Source organism: Corvus brachyrhynchos, unplaced genomic scaffold (assembly GCF_000691975.1).
Source record: "Corvus brachyrhynchos isolate BGI_N302 unplaced genomic scaffold, ASM69197v1 scaffold3, whole genome shotgun sequence".
Lineage (NCBI taxonomy): Eukaryota > Metazoa > Chordata > Aves > Passeriformes > Corvidae > Corvus > Corvus brachyrhynchos.
In genome coordinates this window covers 10,524,285-10,549,291 of record NW_008237619.1, presented here as the reverse complement: position 1 = coordinate 10,549,291, position 25,007 = coordinate 10,524,285, and the positions used below count along the sequence as shown (strand labels likewise).

Below are 25,007 nucleotides of genomic sequence, written 5' to 3'. Positions count from 1 at the left end.
TGTGAATTTTAGATGAATGGTACTATATGTATGGAGAAACTACACATTTGATATTCTCCAACAGTATTTCTAGAATCCCCATCCAGAGCAGAATCAAACTTTACTGGAATTAAACCCAAGGAAGGTATGAAGTATGATAAATCCTTGCAATTCTTTCATTCTAGGAATATGCATGACTATACCTTTGAGTGGGAAAACACTGGTAGAACATTACATCTGAACAATACATACTGTGTTTATTTGGAGAAAACCACAAAACACCAAGACCAAACAGTGCACTCACAGAGCCCATTTATTAGGGAATGTTTTGCAGGAGTTGATCTTCTAAATTGTTTCGGAAACTTCAACTTTTGCTATGAAAAATCTTTTAAAAAAATAATTGAACTATGTTTGTCCACCTGGGTAGTTTCATACCAAATAGGCCTAATTCAGTGAGAGAGGGTACCAGCTTACCCTAGGAGGGGGGATTATGACTTTTAGCTCTTTGGGAAGCTCTTCAGGAAGCGCTTGCGGAAGCTCTTCCTCTGAACAGATGTCGAATGTAAAAATGTTTCCATCTCCACCACAGGTAACCAGACACCGATCATCACGACTACAGCAGATGCCCTGGATCTGCCCATAATCATTGTCATGTACGTTCAGGTACCAGTAGTCCTTCAGGGCATCCACGGACAGGTCTTTGTCATTGAGAGGATAAGCACGCAGTGAGCCATCCTGCATCCCACAGAACAGCAAGCGGCTGCTGGTACTGTTAAATAAAGAACAAGAAACAGTAACAGCAGCAACTTCTAACAAGCAAGCTCAAAATATGAAGAGAGCTTATCTAGCTTAATAGCAGTCACTTTCCCAAGTTTGGAACCTGGGAGCAAAATATCTGGACCATTTCAAGTATGTGTGATTTTACTACAAAATGTTTTTCAGCTAACTGGCTGCTCAGGAACATTCCAGCACTTGTGAGGTACCATAGAACTATCTCAGCTCTGAGTTGAGCAGTGTGGCAGACACCAAATTAAAAGCTAGAAAAGCAGTTTTTTCTCCCTGCTCCCCATTTAGTACAGATGGTGGTGAATGCAGCAGTAGATTAAAGCCTGAATTAAACCTGTCTCCTTTTGATGCAGAACATGCCTACTCTTACAGGGAACCCAATACTGGGAGTCTGAAAAGAATCCACCTTTTTCATTCATACATATCACAGAACATCCCAAGAAGCCTATATTCTTAGCACAAGAGGGATGGACTGACCTCTCCAAGTTGGTCTAATTCTCTTTGGTAACTATGATAAAGAACTGCTCTTCTGCTGATCACTATATGCAGGGACTTCTAAGGGTTCTCCTAGAGTTCTACAATGTAGGGTGGTTGAGTCCTAATCAGTACTTACTTAGAAATCAGACTTTTTCATCTTTGAAGGTTTTTTTAATTTATTCTGTCAGACACATAGCCCAGCTATGTCCATTAGGAATTTTAAGTGAAACTCAGTTCCAGGAAATCCAGAGAGAGTTCCTGTATACTAGAGTTGAGCCACAACTGAAAAGAGACAAAGGAGCATACACTCCTCCCTTCCAAGTTCAATTTTATCAAGCTTTATCCCAGAGCTATTTGTTACATTACAGTGTTTTACCAGAAGGAGATTTGGTGAATGGGATTGTCATCGGTGTCCTCCATAGGAATCACTTCAAAGGGTTCATCTTTCCTCTTCTCAGGGTCCTCTTCATCATCATGTGAGAATTCACAATGATAGAGAAACCCTGAGTCGTACCCACCCTGAAGAAGAGAAGGACCATAAAGAAATGGTGATAAAAGAAAACTGAAGCAGCTGACCAGGTAAATATAAATTTCAGAATAATTCTTCCTTTCTTAAGGATCTAAGATAGGTTAGAAAATGTTACTTCCAAACACCTAGAGATCCTACTTATCCACAGACCGAAGTCTGCCACGATCACTGGCATTACAAGCCATTCTAACACTGATGCCATGATGATTTTTGCCTTTTCTTTTATACTCCTGTTATACCTTTTTACAACTTCTGTATTCTTAGTGCTTTTTGCCTACATTCTTGGACTTGTTTGTTCAGCTAAGAGACAAAATATTTTAGAAGCTTCACAGTTAGGGATCAGTGTGCCCCAGACCCCAAGGTCCTCTCCAGAACACATTCTGTAAACTAAGATAGAACCATCCAGGGGAAGGCTCCTTGGGGAGGGGGGCTCACTCAAGCCTCTCATTGGGAAATTTTTGATAGATATGCTAATTAGAAAGACCTATAATGTTACACCAGATCTTTTGAGGGGTGCACTGTGGTGTGCATTTCAGTGCATTCGACCTGGACGTGTGCACCCAAGGATCCTTAAAATAAATACCAAGGTAAAATCCCTTTTTCCTTTCTAACCATGTTTGACTCTTGATTTTAAGACCAGGAAAAGGCATCACTACTTTGTTAAAATTCTACCTTCTGCTTGTGAGGGAACAGCTCAGTCTTTGTGCCCATTCAGGCACCACCAAGAGGGGTACCTACCAGAAATATACCAAACAATCTGAATTGGAGTGACACTACTGGTTTACTTCACAAAACCACTGAAATTGTCAAGGATGAAAGGAATTCAATGTCCTAGGGATGGCAGGTTTCAAAGGGAAAGGTTGTGACATCATGCAATCCCATCAGCATGAAGTAAAAACTGATTTACCAAGGAAAGCCAAAATTTTCCTGGTGCTGAATAAAAGCCACAGAGGATGGGACTGGGCTCCTCTGGTATGTAGAGAGGTGGCAATGGTTCTTCTTCGGGTTCTTCCTCTTTAGTTTCTTCTATCTCAAGTCCCATCTCCTTTTGTTGCTTTATCCATTCAAGCTTTGCTTTCTCTTTCTCCTGCTTTTCTTTCTCTCTCCGTGCAATCTCCTCCGCCAGCTATTACAACAAGCAGAGAAACACTGAGACATGAAACCAACGCACTCCCCACATCACTGACTGAAGGAGTGTCATAAATGAAATCCAAGGTGGTCCTGGCATTATACATACAGAATATCTACAGAAATCTCTTTCCTGTCAACTAGGCAGAGATCAACCAGACTTCAAGGGGCTCTCCAGTGAAATGCCCCCATTTCCCTCCTCTGAAGTATTTGCTCTTGGTCCTTTGAAACAGAAATAATTCTGAATGACAAGCAGACTTCAACATTTCCTCAGAGAGATTATTCCAAATCTTTACCATTATGCTTACTCCTACATAAATCCTAAGTCCTGTCCCCTGCCTGCCCTGGAGAAAGAAAAGCACTGGCAAGCTGAACTCAAACAAGTTCTAGTGCATCATTGGTATAGAGCAAAAGAGAGAAACTGTAATGGACTTTATGTTTTCTGAACAATGAAGGAAAGATTTATCAAACCTTTAAAACTCCCTTCCATTCAAGCCTACTGTAGCATAAAAAAGTATCAAACATTCTCTAAAATATCTAAGAAGATATTAGATTGCTGAATCAGCAAATCCTTAAATATTATCAGTGGATCTTTGTCTGATTTATCTTTTAAAAATCTCCTGTTCTAGGGACTCTACAGACTATAAAAAACAATTTTAGTGCTTCACCACCCTAACTGTGAGAAATCTTTCCTTGCATTAAAACTTCCTTGTTGTAACTTATTAATTATTGATCTATTTCCAGAGGAAAAAGAGAGCAATTAATATCCTTTCTCTCTGTAGAAACATTTTTTATTTTTAGCATTTAGAGTGTTTCTCAACATTATTTGACTAAAAAAAACCAAAACAAAACAAGACCAACCAACAAACAAAAAAGAAAACCAACAAAACTCTACACACAATCTTTTAATCGCTCCTTCAATATGCATGCTTTGTGATCATTCTTATGGGTATTGCTGTGAAAAAACACGTAAAGATCTTTCTCCTGAGTACTGACTTCCTCCAAGTTATAACATGAAATGAAGCTTTGCCTGACATTGAGTAATACAGGAGCAGTTAACAGAGAAGGCACAGAAATCACAAGTTAACAACAGAGCCAGAGAGGCTGTGCGTGGTGGATTGAATATGGAACTGAGAGCCTGCTCATTGGAGTTCCCCTCCTGAGCTTAACATCAGCTTGCATTTTAGTTTCACAAAGTTAACTATAGCTGTGAATTGGCACAACTCTTTTCCTTTGGCCCCACATATTCTTTTTAAATACTGAGTTGTTCAGAAATGAAACGCACACCTTTAAACTTAAAACATTTTTTAAAAAACAGAAATACTGCTAAATAAAGAGAGATGTTTCATGTTTTGCTCAAGGTGACTACATGGGGGTTTTGTAACTGTTCAAAGGAATTTCCTATAGGGCCAACATCAACCACAAGAAATATTCTTTTTGTGAAAATTACAAAAATTAAAATATTTTGAGAACTAGTGCACTACCTTTCCCTTTCTCTAATGCTGTCTTCTAATTATAATCAAAATTTACATCATGCTTTCAGTGCCATGTAGGTTTTATTTGAATAAAACAAAACCAACTTGTAATTTCAAGCTACAAATGGCATTGTAATTTCAAGCCACCAACTACCTGGCATTCCCTTTCAAGGAGCTTAGCAAAAACCCTGTGATGAAATATAGGGACTAAAAACTCTTTTGGGTAGTTTTGTCACCTGGCACAATGAAGAAGATTAAAATCTGCCACAGAAGGGTTTTTTACCTTGATTCGGGATTTAATGCTATAAAAATGGAAGTACTGTGTTGGCAGGTTTTTTATGTGATAGGTGGTCACTGTATCCTGCTTCCCAGGGAGAGGGGCAGGAACCTGGACAGCAAAGCCATTCTCACAAAGGATGAGCAATGTGCTCTTGTCCTGTATAAAAACACAAATACAAATATAGGGCAGATGTACAAATGGAATTGAGACAAATGGGAGGAAAAGTTAGTCAGCAGATGCACAGGCACATAGCCAAACTCCAGCCACACTTACCTGTGCTCTTATTTCAATGGACACTTTTAAATGGACATCAGAAATCAGTGAGCTTCTTTTATGCTAGGCAAAGCTAAGGAATTGAAATCCTTGCTGTGTCCAAACCAGCTATAATTCTGACACTCCTGAGCTTGAAAGCAGCATGATGATGTTTTGGAAATTTGGCTAAATTAAAAGACGGATTTGACCCAAGAGTTAGGAGGTTTGGGGTCGATAATTTCATACATTCTCATACTAATAAATCTTTTATATCATCAAGACTTGGCTCAGAGTCTTGCCAAATGCTACTTACCTCTCAGCTTGTTTTTTGCTGGTACCTGACAAGCCCCTTAAAATGCAAAGTTAGGAAGAATAGATGAGGTGAGGGTAATAATTATTCAGTGTTTTGAGATTTTAAAAGACAAGTCCGTATTTAGTTTCAGTTTACATAAGCTATCTGGAGAAAAGAAAGAGGGTTATTTTATCTGACCATCACTAAAAATGTGCAAAGAGGGCATATTAGAGTTGCTATGGAAACCCTAACTAAGAATGATACGATTCCTGTGTCTATAGGATCTCAGTTTAAAAATGCGTTCATTAAATGTAACGTATTTAATCACCAAAGTGCTTCTTTAAAACAAGAAAAAAAGACGTAGTGTGACACTCAGATGCTGGCACTGTGTTAAGCAAGTGTTTCCATCAGGCAGTGGAGGCCAGATACTGGTAGACAAAATTACTCAGGCAGAATCTAACACATCCAAGACACAATGAGTGCTTTTTTAGTAAGAGGGAGTACCTTGTCTTCAAGGAAAGGACTCCAAAAGCAACTGTCAGATCAAGATCTGTTGTTTCTGCAGTAAGATAGAACACATACCAGCAAGACTTCTTTTGCTAGCACGGTTTTTAGCAGTTCCAATTAATAAGTAAAAATACCAACACTTTGCCACTATGCACGTGTAAAATGTATCTTGTCAGCATCTAAATATAATGAATAGTCTCTCCTCTAAATAAGGATACTGGACCAAACAAAATGTCAGATGTTACCCTAACCCTAGAACACTTTTAAATATTAGCAAGAATCTATTTCGATATGTCCTGACACATTTCAAACACAGAATGTGAATTTCAAGAAGCACCCAAAATCTTGCTTAATGTGGTCAAAATGCTTTGCAAAAGCCTGTCTTAATATGGGCAAGAGTCCCAGGCAATAATGCCCAAATAACTTCTTTGTTAAAGAGAATAAGACCTTCCAAAAGCTAAGGAATAAGATTGTTTCTTCAGGTCAAGGGCTCAAAAAGCAAACCAAAATCTTGTGGTTTTCATTATCCAAAACCCAAAATATGTCCATAGTGACTGAGCCAGAGATACAGCTACACAGAACCTGTTAGAAGCTGTCATGCTGAAGCAGCATGAAGAACAAAGTAGCAAAACATTGTTTGTATTGTCTATAGAGAAAAGGGCTAGAGTTATGGATCTTCATCTATTTTCATTGGAAGTTCTTTTCAAAATGATATTTTAACACTGCATGGAAGGAAAGAAAACAAATGTGCATTACTCACATGAGAAGGTGGAGACCACTGTAATGCCTGTACAGGCCCAGGGACACAGATGAATCCAATAGGCTTGTATTCATCCTCAATAGCAAAAAAGAAAACTGTTTTGTCTTTACTCTGAGGAAAAACAAACAAACAAACAAAGATGATGACTGAATCAAAGCTGACCAAAAAATTCAAAAGACTCTAAGCACTTTATGACATAAGCACATACTTCCAATTTTTTTTTTTTTTGTGGTTAAACAGGGGAACTTAGGACTGGATTTCCATGATGATTACTGGGAGGAAATAAAAATCCTACCCATGTTGCTCCAAGAAACATGTTGCACCCAATAACTGTTAATTGCTCTCATGGGCCTCCTCTGGCATCCCCAACCACATGCTTTCTGCCCATTGGCCCAGGATCTCCTTTAAATCTCAGGCTCAGGCCTGATTTTTCAGATAAGACAGCACAAGCTGATTTCCCCAGATAACAAGAAAATCCAGAACTGGTACACAACATGATTCATTGTAGCTTAAATCCTACATTAAGTGAAATGCGTGGCAGTTCAGCTCAAGGAACATGTAACTGCAAATGCACTGATCAGGGCTAAGGACTAGCTTTTAAAAAGAGACACCACATTTACTGGAAATCATCTCAAAGACTACCAGGCATAATGACAAACTGACTGACTGACCCTGTGGTAAGGCTGAGTAGCAGCTGGATTGCTGCCAATGTGGTGTATCAACAGACTTGCTTTTACTAATTCCAAGATCCTACTAAACTAATTCCAAAATGAACTAAATCCACCTTCAAAGGGGATTACAGAATTCACACTAAACCGTCCAGTAATTCACAAAATGAATTGTGTGAATTGCATGGTTGCTTTCCTACAGAAAAACAGATGTGTGTGCAAACAGACCCTTCTCCCAGCACAGAGAACTACAACAAGCAATCAACAGCAGCAACAGAAGTAAAACTGTGTTGTCAGTAAACAAACTTTATCTCTTTAAATAGGCTTTACATTTGTGGCTTAATAAAAATAACCAAACTAAATGATACATACCCCCGTGGCAAACACACGTCCCTTTCGTTCATATGCCAAGGCTGTAACTGCAGCAGCATGAGGTTTGAAGACTTGTTTCAGATTTATCTCTGCACTCTGACTGGCCTGTCTGGCATGACCAGGCAGCAGTCTGGGATCATAAACCTCAATTATGCGGACAACACCATCTTCAAACCCCACAGCAATCAGACCTCCTTCAGGATTTACCTTTAAGTGAAATGAAGAAAAACAATCACAGTGTACATCTGAGAGCTTAGAAGAATAATCCATATGGCACCTGCTCTGGTGTTTACCTGCAACTCACCTTATGTGGAAGCGTTGCTCAAGCACAAAGAATATTTCATACATGGGAAATGTTGTTTATTCTCTCTAATACCATGAAGGAAGAGAGAGAACTGGGGCCTATTTTTTGGGTTGGATTGTGCTTTGTTTTTTTTAGTGATAACATGCCATTGAGACTGAAAATGCTAAAGAGGATGTGCTTGTAATGTCTGAGGAAGAGAATTCATACTGACATTAAGATATATCAGTAGCTTCTTAAGGAGAAGAGTTGGAACTCAAAAAAGGAGTTATATTACCCTGAATATAATATGGGGTACCAAATGTAAGTATGATTTTTGAAGAGGTCAGGGCACAGGCTTGGGTCTGGCTGACTCCGTGTAAAGTACAGGAGTCAACAGGGACAGCTACTTGAGATGGAAAGTAGGAGTCTTTACCATAAGTCCTGTAGGTAAGCCAATTGCTAACAATTAAGAGAGGCTTGAACTGTGATAAAGGTTAGCAGAAACAGGTCTGTGTTTTAGCTGGATATAGCTGAACTTGTGGATTTAGCTGATATTTGCCCTACATGATAGTGTCTTGATGTCAATTACAAGCTGACTTCAGTGTTCACTTATCTAACAAGTATACTGTTAGGCTTGCCTATGAGGAGATTATGGCATACAGATGCTTTAAAGTATGTTGGATTAATTTTTCTCAGACTAGTAGCACAGATTTTCAATTACATTTGCACACTTTGAATTGTGTCTGAGTATCTAATGTGATTTCAAATGCAGCTAGATAGACTAAGTACCCTTTGTTTTTCAAATTGGGTTTAGTAACAATTTTCATAAAACTGAACTGAGTCAGTTTTGTGATGCTGCACAATTTATTGTGGCAGACAGCTTACCTCATGAATTCACAGGTCACCACTTAACAACATCTCTGAAAGCCTGCATGGCCAGAATTATATTTTTATAAAATATTTCTTTTTATAAAATGAAGGCATTGTCCCAGTGGAACCCTCACCTTGAACATTCAAGTAATTATTTTACTCCTAAATCTGCTTATAATTAACCCATCGGGCTTGCTGTGTTTTCTCAAGAACATAACTAGACACTATTTTAATTAAAATTAGCAAATATGTCTAAAAGTGATAGACTCCACACTCCACAAATGATCAGTTCTGGCAACACTTTTTTATGATTTATCTCCAAATGTTTGTGATTTGTCTGGGCTGTCATTTCAAAATGTGTTAACTAACTCATGTTAATTGACAATTGCTCTGCGTGGGTTAAATAGAAGCTGTTAGTCTACAAACTCAGACTACTTCCCATACTGCACACTAAGATCTGATTTTAAAATCTTAGGAAGGCACAAAGTAGGATACCTGATAATCCATAATAAAGTTAAACTGTACCCATACTGTATGCAACACACTACTCCACAAACTTATATATACATCCTGCTATGGTAAATTGCACTGGGGCCTAACAAATGACCTCTAATGTCTTGTTTGGTGAGCAGCTTTCTGGATGCTGGCAGTCTCATAGGCTCCTTGATGAATTTTTGCTAACATGCTAGGAAAAACTCACAACAGCCGGTGCCCATGTCAGCGCTGTTCCTCCCTGTTTAAACTTGATTACACTCAGTTGGCTGTTGCTGCCAAAATCATAGATGCGCACTGACCCTGTGGGGAAATGAGACAGTAAGAATTTATTTCTTGCAATAGCACTTACAGGTTAGGATTTATGCAGAAATGTCTATTTATTTGAATTAAAATCTGGATAAAATGTATGTTTTCTCTTTTGAGTAATAAAATGCCTGCCTGGAAAGATGACTGATGGTTACAGAGTACCACAGCTAGCATGGTGCTCGTGAACAAAATATATGATTTCTTCACTCTTCAACTTATACAGAACCAAGAGTTGTCGAGGCTGAGGGTTGTAATAAGAAGTCCCATGCTTACAATCCACATGTAATTTTCAAGAGAGCACAGAACTGTGGCATACTGTAAGGAAAATCTTTACTGACAACATAGGAAAATATGATAGGCTACTACGTGGGACTGCCTAGGGACGAAAGCATTTAAAGGGAGGAAAATATAGGAGATTGTCCACAAAAGATCCAATTTCACCAGAGGGAAATTTAACAGATTTGTAGGCACACATAGAATTCCATTCCAACTGGCATACATCTGAAATGTCATTGCTCAACCGGTAGGAGTTTGTCTTTGGGCTAAAAGAATATGTGCATTGTATAACACAGACAAATTACATGATAGTACTGACAAGAACTGAGTTAAAAGACCTTGCAGTGTTTTCTGTGCAGGTAAATGACATTGTTAATGTTCTGGCCAGTAGTTCTTCTTTCAAAGCACAATAAAGCTAACAGTGAGAGGCCTAAACAGCAATATTTATACAAGTTAAATGAATATGTCTGTAATTACATGTTATCTGTTGTTGAGAGCATAATAGCTATAGTATTTTCTAAGAAAAGCACAAACATTAATATTTGCAATGGCTTACACTATGCTGGAGGTGTACGTAATTCCTTACAAAACAAAAATCCCAACACTTATTAATCCCCAGCCCTGAATACAAGTGCTGCTACCCAAACCAGATGTCTCTTTTGTCTCAGAATGTCTTTTCAGCCATTCCTTCAGAACAGTGTACAAAGTTTCCCATTAAAAACTTCTGTGAAGTTTAATAATTAATTAATAATAAATAATTAATACGGATGAAGCAGTATTAATGCGTTGTTTCAAATATATATATATTAATGATTTGCCTCAACTATTCAAGAACTGATCCCAGGAATAACAACTGTGTGTAAAGTGACTTTGCAAGAGCAAATGCACAAATGCAAAACACAGTAGCTGCAAACTGAGCATCATTGCCCTTCAAAACCAATAATGGCAGTGCATGAGAGGAAAGGAACACTGTACTTACGGTCAAGAGCCGTGGTGGCCATCAGGCATGTAAAGGGAGAGACACCAATGGCCTCAATCCTCCCCGAGTGGAAGGTACACACGCGCTCTGGGTCATGGGTCTGCGGCGCAAAACAGAAGAGAAATTCTGCTGCATGCTACTCTTGTGCTCTCCAGTTTGGGTTTATGCTGCCTGGGAAATCATTTCATCATCCAAGGAATTACAGGCTTTGCTACTCTTTCTTTACATTAGTTTGTATAGTATGTGTCTTTTATTCACTATAAAATTCTTGGATCATATTTTACTTTTCACATCAGAATTTTATTCCCTGCAAGGGATTGTTCCAGAGCAAAAATTAAATGCCCCCTTTTTTACCTCTGCCATCTACTTCTCCACCAAAAACATCTCCAGCAGCAACACTAGTTACTAGTAGGATAAAACATGACAAGTGGGTTTCATCTTCGCCTTGTTTTTTTCTAGTTCTTTCTGTCATTTAAAGACTACAGTAAGGATTGGTTCAAACACCTATCTATAGAGGATATATCGACACTCCTTGAACTCATTTCCTGCATCCATGTAACTTTCATTACCAGTTTATCAGAATCAAACTCCTTTAAAGTAACTTGAATTTGGCAGCTGAAATTTCAGGAATCAAAAATCAAATTCCTCTTTGTCACCCTGCACAATCATTATAATCAATTACATTTGAAAATTTTTATAAAACAAAATATCTGTTCCGATGCTAAAATTTTCTACTGTGCAACTTCATAAAACACAAATTCCATTGCAGGTGCAACCAGAATCCTGTTACAGAATGTAATAGGATATGGCTCCTTTTGCAAATGAACTGAAGAAATCAGAAGAAAGAAAAAATAAAACTACCATATTGGAAAAAGTCAAATCCAGCTTCCATATTGCTCCACTTGTATCCTGAAGAAGAAAAAAACATTTATTGAGTATTTTCAGACTCAATTTGGAAATAAAGCTGCACATGGTGACTTCTTAAAAGCTCCTTAATGATTATCATTGTGAAACAGAAATTACTAAATGCAATGATGTTGGTCTTATGAATCCCATCCATCAATTCACGGCAATAGAACTTGGACAATACCTTTTGTCATTCTCCTATCCTTATGCCAGTCTCACACATTACTGTACACTAAAAACACAGCACAGCATAACATAGCATAATGCAGTTGGAAAGGACTTGCAAGGATCATCTTGTCCAACTCCCTGATCACTTCAGGCCTGACCAAAAGTTAACTCATATTATTAAGGGTCTCTATTAAATGCCTCTTAAACATTGACAGGCTTGGAACTTAAATCACCTCTCTAGGAAGCCTGTTCCAGTGTTTGAAATAATAATAACTAATAATAAAAATAATAATTTTTAAAACAATAATAATAATATAGGTAGGTAGGTAGGTAGATAGATGATTTTCTATATATCCAGAGGAAGATTGAATTCCACCAAAAATAAACACACTGGTTTGTAATGGACTCCTACTGTTACTTACCATCACCTCCCTCATCTTGTGTTTCTCTGTAGGGATGTATGTATCTAAGTATGTCTTACCTGAGCATACCAAAAGGGCTGTCCATGGTCATGAATTTTTGTCATGAAATTCAGGCTGACATTCTTGCCAACCCAAAGTTCACTCATAGGCTCCACCTCCACTAACCCTGTGTCATCCACAGGATCAGCAGTATCTATTACCTCGAAGTTCCACACCTTCATGGCATTGGAAGAATTAAAAAAAAAAGAAAAAAAAAAAGCAGGGTTTTTTTTATAAGACTGAGTTGTTTTCATACACAATAAATACAGAAATTCAAAATTTTAAGAAAGCAAAATCACTGCTTTGAATATAACCTAGAACAATGACAGGAGCTTCAATTCAGCCCTGGCATTAGCACATGGCAGCTTCAGAACTATGCAGACCAAATGATATCTGTGGGCTCTCTGCACGGCTCATACTGAGGCAGCACAAACCAATGGGAAGTCTAACCCTTCCGTGTTCTGCTCTGTGGGATAAGGACAAGATATAAGTTAGCATGCTTATAATCAAGTGAATTTTCCTAAGGGGATAGCACCAACCTATAAAACACAGAAACAACAACAGTGTCTGAAACCTTCCACTGTCTACAGATCAGTTTCCCATTGATTATCTGGATCATTTCACACATCAACAGAAGACACATCATGTCCTCCCTTAAAGAGCAGGGAAATAAGATTACAAAATTCTTGATCATTGGCAGTTGAGATCAGAAACTGGTGTTATACATAAGGAAGACATCTTGACCTTAATTTATAAAATTATATGTTAGCTTCAGGATGATTTTTCTTGTAATTGTTCCCCTATTTCAGGATACCTATCTCTGAGATGCTCATTAATTTCTGTGTCATTTTAGCATTAATAATCTGAGCTTTTAAATACTCAGAAAATTAATTTCAAATATTCCTGTAGTTTATTATTTATCTTTGAAATAATACTATGCATTAATAGGCCTGAAAATTATAAAGACGAACAAATGTTAGAAAGCAGTCAAGAACAAAGCTGTTAGAAGACCACTGAAGATTATTTTGATTTACTAAAGTAAAATCTGACTTATTTATTACTGTTAAACAAGGGACACTGCGTGCCATGCTGTCCAATTCAAACACATACACTGTGGAGACGTGCTCTTATTTTCTTTGTCCTAAAAATTAATTTTCAGAAAGAAACTGCACTCCAAAATTTCCTCCAAAAACCTGGTAAATGAGATACATAGTATTTACCTGCTGCCATACATTTGCACACCTAAAGGCAGAGCAAAAGAAAAACTCACCCGAATGACACCATCTTTTCCAACAGAGTAAAGATCTCCTTCATCAAGAACTAACTGGGTGATAGGGCCCTTGTGACAGGGCTTGTGTCCAACTTGACAGAGCTCTACTTTAATGAGGCCAGCTTCCCAAAGCAGAAAATTGCCCCACTCAGTTCCTGAGACAACCTTCAATGCAAATGAAGATAAATATATTAGCACCTGCATGCAATCGTGCAGAAATACAGGCAAGAACCCAGTTAACATTTGTGGCTTCCTTCCATGAATGCATTAAATCAATAGCAAAGTACAGACATTTGCAAGAGAAGATGTAAAGGGTGAGGAGGCTCAACTTTTTAGCAGTGTGACATAATTTGCAAATGGTTGTAGATTAGGACCAACAGTCTCTTTGTATTTCTGTACACTGACGTTTTCGCTACCCCATTAGAAGACACTCAGCTCTGAGCCAACAGAGACCTTTTCTCTGTGAACTACAACACTAACTGTATTTTCCAATTACTACAAAGCAAGCCAGGTTTTGGGCAGATTGATGGCAACAATTCTCAGAACTGTTCTGATTCTGATTCTCAGAACAGCGCATCACGGGCCTGATTCAAAACATTTTGAAGCAAATAGTAACTCTCCAACTTACAAAGCCTATATATATATATATCAAATATATATATAAATATATATATATTATATCAAAGCCTAAAGGGGTACATAATATTTTTTCTTTTTGTCACTTTTCCTTACTTACCTTCCCATCGGGCAGCTCCACAAAACCCGTAATGTCGGACACTGCTGTTTTTCCAAACCTGCCTAAAGCTCCTTGTAACTTGAGACCAGTTAATGTGAGAGCCATCTTCCAGAACCTGAGTATAGAAAAAACATCCCTGCCTGATACAAGGTTTCTTAAACACTCTTCAGTCTCTCTCAGACACTGCAATACCCTTACCAGGCATGCCTCCGAGGTAAGGGCTGCTCATTTATTACTCTTTTTCACAGGAGAACCTGGGCTTTTTTTCTTTTGAAAATGAGATAAAGCTTTATAACTACACAAACATTTCCCTATGCAACTCCTATGAAAAAGGTAGGAAAAGGATTTGGAATAGGCAGAATGAAGATTAAACTACTATTTAAGAAGTGTAAAATGCACAGCTACATCTTTCCAGCTACAACCCATACACATAGTTAGGGATACCTATTTTATTCTTGCTGTCTCCAGTGTATGATGCTCAGCTTTGTAAATCCAAGGGACTGAGGTCTTCACTGAATGTCATCCAAGCCCTCTTGCAGAATTGAACTGTACTATAAAATCTCACTGAGCCAAAGGTTTTATCCTAAATATTAATAGTTATTTCTATTTGATCATTAGTACAACATAACTTGAAATTGCTGCATTGCAGAAAAATTAACATCTACTGCAATTAGGGATGGTTCAGGGTGTGCAGGAATCATTACATTTAAGAGAGCTGTTGAAAATTGTAATTTGAGTCAATATTTGGGTGAAAGGTCACATTTATCCTGTTATAAAAGCTATGACAGAGTTTATTTGTAGTATTTTAGCTCAAAAGAAAGCTTATAAGAGGGTTTGTTCTTTCAGATTTCCATAAATAATGCATTCTACACCACATTTGTTCTGTGTCTAAATAAGTCATTTGCTATTTCAGACCTACTTTGCAACCAAACTATAAAGCACATCTCAGATTTTGGTCTGATTCCCCTGTTAAAATTCAAAGAAACTTTAGATGCATTGTAATTTTAAAGGTATCATTTTTATTACGATAGGATCGCACTCATATCTTAAGTCTCTGTTGTGTTAACATTTAAGTACTGGATAAACCCAGAACACAAAATGAAAGTTTAAAGTCATTTGGTGTTTGGTCCTTTTTTACAAAAGGACCCATGAGCTTAGCAGAGAAGGGAGTATATGGAAGTGTATCTTTTGTAGGCTTTTGGTGGGATTAGAGGGTTTCTGATCCATGACTTGGCAATCACCTCTAATAGCTGTCCAAAGAGCAGATGAGCTCAAGAAATCAAAGGTAGAAGGCACAGAAGGCATATATCCTATGTTAGGCCAGCTAGAGGACATGTATCTATAAGTATTTTTCATTACTTCTTCCTAGTGTTTGTTGAAATTACAAGAATGGAGCCAGCGGTACTGACATTTAACATCAAGCATCATCCTTTTTGGACAGCAAAGGCGTTGAAAGATTTGTTTGACTGGCTGAAGGTCCTGAAATTCCTCCTTTTTGTAAGAGCTAAGTAAAATAGCATTCCTCATTAGTACATGTTTGCTAAGGATACATTCTTGTTTGTCATCTCCTATGTATTTTGACTGCAGAGGTGTTACGTATTAAACCTACCTGATGTGTCCTGATCCACCTGTAGTTAGATGCTCTTCATTCTCAGCAGAAAACATGACCTTGTAAACATCCTGTGCAAAAGCTTTTGACCTCAACAGAGTCTCTTCTTGTTTCCAGTCCCATATAGTCAACATGTAGTCAGGGCTGCTCCCAACACTGGCCAGCAAAGTGCCAGCACGGTTGAAATCACCAAAAACATAAGCTGTCTCTGTTCCACCTGAAGAAATGTACAAGCCCCAGTACACATGCACAGGAAAGATAGAAACAATACAAAAATCTACTCAGAAGGAGCTCAGCTTTCACTGAGGTTTTTTTTCAATAGGTAACGGCTCTAGGTTGGCTATTGATCAAATAAAAGTTTCTTCCCATGCAATAATAAAAAACTTGAAACCAGTGTTTTCTATTTTTGCTGTGAAGGACCAAAAGATTCTATTTCCTTCTAAACTAAAAATGATCCACTACTCCATCTGCTGGGATCTTTAAACACTAGTCCATCTGTATAAAATGAAAATAGAACTTTTTACACTACCTTTCAGTATTCTGTAGGGCCTCACTGAAGGATATGTGTAGATGACAATGTTTGGCTTCCCTCCTTTTTCTCCTACGGCAAAGTACTCCTTACTAGGGTGTGCCTTGAAAAAGCAGAAGTCCTGTTGCACGCTGTAATGACACCTTTGTCTTTATCCTGCTAGTTTTTGAGTTACTGTATTCACTCACTCATTAGTCAAAACACACTGCCATAAATACTAGATTGCATTTTTCTGTGTGTTTATTCTGAACAACTGCCAACCTGTTGCTCAAGATCAGAATGAAGCCACTTTGCCCACAAAATGGTATATCACACATACACTGCAGAATCACGACAAATGGTGAAATAACCTGCTTTGTGATCCATTCTTTTACTATTCCTGCCTCACTCAACCCACTAGCTAATCTTTCCATAGCAGCATTTGTGTCAGCAGCTATCTACTTCAGCAGACAGCTGCAGAAAAGCCATCCTGAGCGACAGTATTCTGAAGGTGTAAAAATGTACATCGATTCCCCAGAAAAGGCTGCTTACAACGAAGCAGGACAGTCTGAGGCTGGTAGTCTGAAAGCCTGGCTCATGTGCAATAAAACTGAGAGATGGCAGAGCTTTCACAGGGTAAGGTGCTTCAAATTCAGAGACAGCACTTGAGACTCCAAGCTCTTGATAAGTTTAATAGAAAGTTTAATAGAGTGAAACCAGATACTTTTTCTCTCCATTTGTGTAAGAGCTTGATTTTCTAAATTTTAATTGCAAGTAAGACTCTATATTAGTGTCAGTTGTGAATAGGACAGATGAAGTGTTGAAAAAAAATAAGAGTTTCTATGAGCCAGAAGATTTAAGTAAGAATGTAATAGTGCTAAAAATTAATCCCAGCTGGACTTGTCAATCTTTTTAGGTACCTGAGCCTGGGACTAAGGTGTGCAAATACTTGTTCTCTGCCAATTACATTAATGGGATGAGAAGCCCATGCTGCATGGTCCACACATTCCCTTAATCAATACCATAGTTTCTTATGTATATGCATGTGCAGCTGTAGAAATCTCCCATATCTGGCAACCACAACCAAGCAAACAGTTTTTTTTCTTAGATAGTGACTAAGGTTCTTAAACAAGAAACAAGAGCCATACTGTGATAAACCCAATTCCACCACCACGGCTGCTCCGGACATATCTCTGATGTTTAGTTCTCAGGTTCTGGAGCACCACCTGGTTGCCTGCTATATACACCACAGTATGGCTATCCATTACCATCAGATTTACAGGTCTGGTACAGTCATATCCAAAAGAATGTCTGGGAACAGCCCAATAAGGAAAAGATTAGACACTGTCTTTCTAGAAAGTTTACGAAGTGGATAGAAATGCTTAAACTGAAACTGAAATGGGAATACTGAAACTAGTGACTAAGCCTGAAGGCAGGAGATAGTTTTCTTCAGTATACAGTGAAAGTAAAATATATGACTCTGAGAGGAAGGCACAAGTAAAGGCCTTCTAAAGTTCATATTCCATCTTTTCATCTCCAGTAGGGGTACACCTCTTGCTTCTACTGGATCATTTGGAGCTGTAAGGAATTCATACTTTATCTGTGTTCCCTTTTCAAATAAAATGTAAAAGATGTGCACCAGATTACCAGGAACTGTCCTACAGACAAGAGATCAAACCAAGCAAGTTTTCAAGCTTACTTCTTAATTGTGTACAGGCAGATGTAGAGAAGGGAAAATCCAGTCTTCAATAGCAACTGAACTGTGTCTGCAGAGAAAACCACCAGCATATATGAAAGTCACATATCCTATCTTACCCTACTTGACCATACCTATCAAAGAGTTTATTGTAGCTCTTAACTGATGGGCATCACTTCCTTTATTCTATCAGTTTAGATCTTCTGAGCACCAGAATACAAATCTACTTGGTTCCTTTCCCACTTCTCCCTTATGAGCTACACAGCAGCCCTTCTGCCCTCCCCTCAGCTTCTTGGGGAACACCAGTGTGGTTGCAGAGAAAGGGAGAGCTTTGCAGGGCATATTCTTATGCTAGTCTTCTGCCTGGTCACATTAGCTTCTCTATGATCTAGTTCTACATGAGTACTTATAATAGTAAGCATTATGCCCAGTAAGAAACATTTATGAGGTCAAGAAACATTTAAGATTAAAGTCACCCAGAACCATAACTGGTCAGGATTTTTCCCCATGTCTCAACCAAAGGTATCCCACTAATGCCACGTAGGCTACTCCAAATTTGACAAATACAATTTTAAGAACATATATTAAATATCATTAGCTTTGAATTTGCACAAGCTCAACAGAAAGGATACTTAAAGGTAAGAAGGTCAGTGGGTATCTCAGTGTCGTCAGTGGCATATGGGCCTGAATATACATCTTCATACGTATAGAAGAAGTTTTCCGGGATTTCCTTTTTTACCTCCTCAGGCCTTTTTTGTGATTCTGAGGATACTTGACTACTGCCTTGTTCTTCCAAATTGCCTTCTGCACCTCAGAAGTGGGAACATAACAGAAATTTATATTCACCATACATTTTGGGTTAGTTGCTGATATTTGCACCTAACCATTAAAGGGAAGGGGTCACAATTGTTAGCCTCCTTTGACAGAGCAATAAATACTTCATAGCTCAAAACAGAGGTCCCATGTCTTAGTAACTACTTGTTCTGGGACAGCCTGTAACAAACATTCCCTCAAGCTTTTAAAAACTTTACTGTAAATATTCAAAACTGAAGAGTTGAAACAAGAAAAATTTTGAGACCATTTGAAAAATACTGATTTTAAAACTTGAAGACTTACCAAAGCAGTTCAGTTGAGGTTTGCTTGATGTTTAGGTCTGCACTTTAGAAACCAAACAAATTTTAAAGTGTCTCTTTTCAGTAGCTATTGAATGCACATTGTTACACAAAACAATTAGTAAAACCACATATAATGAATCACCAGAAGACACCATTGTCCTCAAGAAAGAAAGCTGCTAATGTGTGATCCAGAGTAGTTCTTCACTGTATTGCAATGCATAATACTGTCAACTTGATTTCCAGCTAGTCATAAGCACTTGTTAAAAGTAGTTTCCAGTGGGATACATCAGGTTAAATATATTCTGTAAGCATTTCATGCTGTCCTGACTGTTTTCTCTCCTAGGTGTGCCACAAAAAACAAGCAAAGGGGTCAGAGATCAGCCAGGCAAAGAGCAAAGTTAAGGCAATTGGAAGGGAGCAGAAATACTCAATCACTGTAACTGATTACAGCCTGAGGTGCTGTTCCAAATAATAACAGTGAAAAATAATGAAAACTAGAAAGTACTGGGGGTTTTAAGTTTGTGCCAACATGTCCTTAATAATACTTCCAGTATCTGATTCCACTTGGTCCCCTTCTTCCTCCTGTTCCTCTGCTTTGGTGATTCCTTTGAAACACTAGTTTTGTCTTCTTTTGCAAAGTATAATTGGGATCACCCTCTTAGGTATTAATTCCTTGGACTAATTTGCTCATACATGCCATATTAAATAAATATATAGTTCTGTAATAGTAGAAGAATCTCCTCTGTCCAACAGCATACTTCCTGCTGTTTAGCATTAAGTGTAAGGAGAAGTTTGCTTCCAAAAAACAGTAATTTAAAACTCACTCAGGGGAAGGAAAGAAACCTGTCCTATAACAGGAAAAAGGTGGAATAGGAAGATCAAACAAATGCCAAAAGTAATGTAGCAATGCATCAAAAAATCCTTCTAAAGTGGATTTGTTATTCATGCTACCTGGATCTAGTGTGTTAGATGACATGCAGGACAGTTGAAATAGACACTGGACAGGCATTTCAAGACGAAAAATATGTTAAAAAGAAAAACACAGGCCTCTGACTGAAAGAGTCTGGTGGAGTTAAAAACCTGATTTCAGTATTATCTACAAAGAGAGGTCTAAGCAGCAAAAAATTTCAGGGGAGAGACTTTGTGAGCTGAGGCAGAACAGGAACAGCAGGCACAGTGCTCAGTTCAGAACTTCACTATGAACAGAGTAAAAATAAAATTTGGCAACACCAAGAGCAGGAACTGGAGATGAACACTTACTAGTAAGAAACGGGTGAGTGGTGGAAGAAGCCAGAAGTTACTGTAGGTTCAGTATTGAAATCACAATACAACGGGGAAATACTCACCACTGGGATCTGCCTGTGCATCTTCTCCTGGTTCCTCATTGTTTCCCTCCTGTTCCATTGGAAAAGATGGATGTCCTCTCTCCCTGGAGGTGGTAAGGAGGAACGTTTAGTATTGTTGCCTTTATTTGCCATTTAGACCATTTTCATTTCCTCTCAAATGCTTTGAGATTCCCAAAGATGGTATTTGTCTTCTGCCTGCACACAAGTACAGATAACCCAAAGATATGTCCTACTTTGTAGAGTGAATTAATTGGCCCAGGTTTTAGGACTCCAGGCTCTGAATAAATTGCTACAGCAAGACTTTCATCTAAATACTGTGTAACAGGGGGAACTGACAACTGATTTAAATGTTTTGAGCTTCTTTTTAATATACTGGGAGGAGATGTGCTTTTGAGACGAGGCTATTCCTCCACCCTTCTGGTGGGCTTCACAAAAACATCAGGACATAGACATTCTGAGATCATCTAATATCTTGAATGGAAAAGCAAGAGAGATGAATCTTTAAGGAAAAGGGACTTTATCCAAAACATTTTATAATAATGGAAAACAAATTTTAAAAGTTAACACAATTAAAAAATAATAAAACAGCTTAATAACATTCCTCCCTTGTGTGATTTTCATCTTTCAGACTATCTTTTTCAGAGTTCTACAATTTTCACTAGTTACTACAGTCCTCTGGAGTGGAAAAGGTCCAAATTTGTCATATAAAAACCAAACACATTGACCATTTTTACAAAAGTCTCAAAAAGAAGCAAAAAAGCATAAGCATTGTTCTTACTTTAATTTTTTTCTGCTTTTTGATTTCAAATGTGTTCTCCATCTGAACACAAATGAAACACCTTAAACTGCACATTGGAGCAACTTTGTATCAATATTACAGCACAAAAAAACCTATCAGAAATCAGAAAATTCAGAAGTTGAATGAAAAGAAACATGAATACTCAGAATAAGAAATATGGGCAGGATGCAAGCAAATCTCTCTTCATTTGTAATCATGACTTTGATACCACTAAAAAATCCCTAAAAATGCACTTCCTGTTTACAGCTTTGGGTCAGAATCCATTTGGAAAAAATATTTTGAGGAATTTCAGGCTTTTCCGATATTTCAGGAAAGGCAAAGTGTCCTAACATAATGGCACCCATGAGAAGGACAAGAAGGACAAAGAAATATTTCAGACATGTCATTCTTGTTGTTATATAGCCAATCTTCATCCAAAGGTTCTGAGTATCTGCCACAATCTGACCTTCCTGCATAATTTCACATAAGAATTACAAATGAGCTTTTATCCCTTAGGAGTGCTGAGGAAAACTTGAAAACAGACAAGCAGAAAGTTTTACATTTAGAAAACAAATGAAAATAAAACAATTGCAATATATCTCAATATATTTAAATGAAATTCATGAGTTTTTAATGGGGTAACACCACTGATATCACTGAAGTTGAAGAAATAGTTATAGACTATTTGCATAAATAGATAGTGGAGTGTTCAGAGACCTGAATTCTAATTCCAAACCCAGTAATGACGTGTACAATTTGTATCAGCCATTTCACCTCTGGCTGTCTCAGTTATCTCCTGTGAAAAATTAGATAATAATACTTACCCATCTTAGCGAAGTGTTTTCATATCCACAGAGAAAAGAGCAATGAATTTTCAAATTATTTTAACTAATTAGCAATCATTTCTCTTCTAAAAATTAAGACTATGATAGTTTTCATTATAAATTAATTCCTATCTGGAAAATGCTTTAGGCTGAAAGAGGATATGAACATTTCCGCCTGCGTTGACATCTAGTTAAAGAAAGATACTGCAGTGTCCACTGTGCACATTTTTGTGATGGCATTCAAGCACTGTGCCTAAGAAGATTTTGAATTTAAGGACTCAGAAGAGGCTCATGGGGGGTAACGTGTCTACTTTGGCTGCAGACTCTGGGATTCATGAGTTGGCTGATGCAAAAAACTCCAGTGCAGGCTCACCATGACAAAGGCATTCATCTCTCTGAATGTTGATTTTATTTTCCTGGGGGAAACCTGGGGGGTTTTGGCAGGTTTTTTTGAGGCAGATTTGCTAAATCAGAAGGATTTAAGCCTTTTGATATTGAAAACTGAGATGGTGACAAGTAGAACCGGTGTGACAAGTCTAGCGGGAAAAAAACGCTCATAATTTTTCTACCAATGCCTGACCAGGGCAGCCTATTTTCTCCCTAGTCCTAGTAAAGCAAAACACTGACTTGAAATAACTGTACCAGATCCACATCAGTGTCGTCATTTCCAAGAACTCCATCAGGACTGAATTCAGGTTATCCTTGTTTCAGTGGACAGTGCAGCAAGTTGTGAATTTCAGCAAAGTTTCATTTTCTTTCAAATTGTGTTCATTCAGGTATATGTCTTCAGTTATTTCAAAACTAAAATGTTCTTTATCAATTTTGCTGCCACACAGAATCTTTACATATGGGAGCCTCTCAAAAATTCTCAGTAAATTTGGACATTAAGTGATTTCTCATCTCAGACAATTGTCTCATTTATTCAAAATACAGCATAATTAAATCAAATGGGCGTTTTTTTGCTAACACGTAAACAAATTCAGTGAGATGACACCACTTTCTTTCTATTTTGTCATCCTACACTTTTCTTCTTTCCAGAAAAAAAAGATGTTTAAATGTGTAAGCCTCATAAATGCAGTTCTTGCCTTCATAAACCCTGTGACTGACACTTCAACTGCATAAAATACATGAAATTAAATAATGATCAAAAGGCAGCCTACAGTTTTACTTTAGAAAACAGAACATATCTAACAGTTATTTTAAGCTGTCTCTGCCCCACACCATTAACTCTTTAGGTGTGCTTAAATGACAGCACCTATCAGCTTTTACATCCACAGAAGAGTGATAATCAGTTCTGTCCACTAATTCAGTTTACGTAGAAATAGGGAACTATTACTGCAGAATAAAACTGCAGTGCTATTAGTACCAGCAATAAGCAAGAGATTTAAAAAATATTTCTACATTGTGCTACTTCTGAAGGATTTTATTTCTTGGTTCATTCCAAAATGTGCTAATTTTTTTGTAGAAAAGCTTTACCCACTGATGGACTTTGGAGAGAAAAAAAAAAGGACACTTGGTCTTTCCTTCAGGAGAGATTGTATGTTATTCCTTTAGCTGTTTTCATTCCACATGAAGGAACTCAAGTTTGTCCCAAGACTTCCAATCCTGACTCCTCCTAGCACTGCATTATGAGCTCTCCATGCTACTCTCTCTGCTCTTTCTGACCTGGGCTAGCACCGGTCTAAACACAGCTGCAGCATTTGGGTATTGTGAGGGATGTCTGCCACGAGGAACTCCATACTGATCATCTCTTCCAGGGTGAGGCATCTTCTTCGAGTCTAGCTCTGCTTTGGATGTGTCAGGTTTCTTGCCATCTGCCAAGTCCTGTTTCTTTAACTCATTTTCAAATATGGTCTCCTCAGCACTTCTTTCTGAGTCTTTCATTTCTTTTTGAAAAACAGCAGACCATCGACCAACTCTCTCAGTACTCCTTTTAGCTTTCAGACCACATCAGAGTACATCAGCAATTTACGGGGCTGCTGCTGAGTGCAAAACGTGCAAACAGGAAAGTCTTGTGAAATTTACTTTCATTAAAAAAAAAAATTAAAGTCTTTTAGTGCTTATATATGGAAAGAAAAATATCCAAGTGTAAATCAGGCATAGAAACCAGTGCTATCTGTATACCATTATCCATCAGCATTACTAGAAAATTAGTAATAAAAGTCAGTTTAGGCAATCAACCCAAGATCCCAAGGAAAAAAAAATGTACTAGAGAATATGGCTGCTCTTACAACAGCTAGAAGACTTGAGAGCAAGGAGAATAACAGAGGATATAAATTCTGACAGCAGTTAGGTATATAAATTATTTACTAGTCAGAGATGGAGACAGCAAGGATAAAGCTACAAAGCAGGATCTAGACACATCATCTTTATCACAGCTCCATTGTCTCTCTTCTCCCTCATCAGAGAGGGAAAAGACATGGACCGGAGCCCTGCTATTGTTCTCCTCACTATGTTACACACATGCGGAGTATTTTCCTATTTAATTAGGAGAAATAAATCTAATTTCTTTCCAATCTAATTTCCAGTCTTGTACCTAAAGTAGCCCTCTGTATGATCCACATATCCTAGCTCTGCCACATGCAAGTAAGTTTCTTAAAGCCTGCCCTGCGAATAAAGGTTACCAGGTTTTTACTAAGCAGAAACAAGAGCAGGTGACATCACCAGTTACTTATTAACTTAGAGCGTAAAGAAAAATCATAAAAATGAGTATGAGAGCAGTGCCACAAATGGAACGAGCAATGAAATCAACTGCCTCACACATGGTGAAGAAAACCCAACAAGTCCCACATTTCAGTGGTCTATCCCTGCTGAAGGACACTCACTGCTGTTTAGCGGGGATAGCAGAGGGCAGGCAGGGGACACCTGGCGCTCCG

At 38.0% G+C, this 25,007-nt stretch overlaps 1 protein-coding gene across 11 annotated transcripts in view; it reads right to left on the bottom strand.

Moving 5' to 3' along the window:
* The window catches only part of CFAP44 (cilia and flagella associated protein 44), a 58,015-nt gene extending 33,014 nt beyond the window's left edge, over positions 1–25,001 (bottom strand). For 3 of the 11 annotated variants that reach the window (XM_017731934.1, XM_017731933.1, XM_017731936.1), the window contains exons 1-18: positions 24,957–25,001; positions 20,530–20,612; positions 18,701–18,878; positions 17,521–17,683; positions 16,394–16,496; positions 15,865–16,081; positions 14,256–14,370; positions 13,520–13,684; positions 12,270–12,425; positions 11,576–11,623; positions 10,715–10,814; positions 9,359–9,453; positions 7,506–7,712; positions 6,466–6,576; positions 4,658–4,810; positions 2,679–2,897; positions 1,619–1,761; positions 454–748 (exon numbers count right to left, since the gene is read on the bottom strand). In XM_017731934.1, coding sequence (XP_017587423.1) covers positions 454–748; positions 1,619–1,761; positions 2,679–2,897; positions 4,658–4,810; positions 6,466–6,576; positions 7,506–7,712; positions 9,359–9,453; positions 10,715–10,814; positions 11,576–11,623; positions 12,270–12,425; positions 13,520–13,684; positions 14,256–14,370; positions 15,865–16,081; positions 16,394–16,496; positions 17,521–17,683; positions 18,701–18,878; positions 20,530–20,587 — 2,526 coding nt within the window. In that variant the 5' untranslated portion in view covers positions 20,588–20,612; positions 24,957–25,001. The other 8 variants (XM_017731935.1, XM_017731938.1, XM_017731942.1 and 5 more) reach the window with 8 other exon arrangements.
* Between the last annotated feature and the right edge of the window lie 6 nt (positions 25,002–25,007).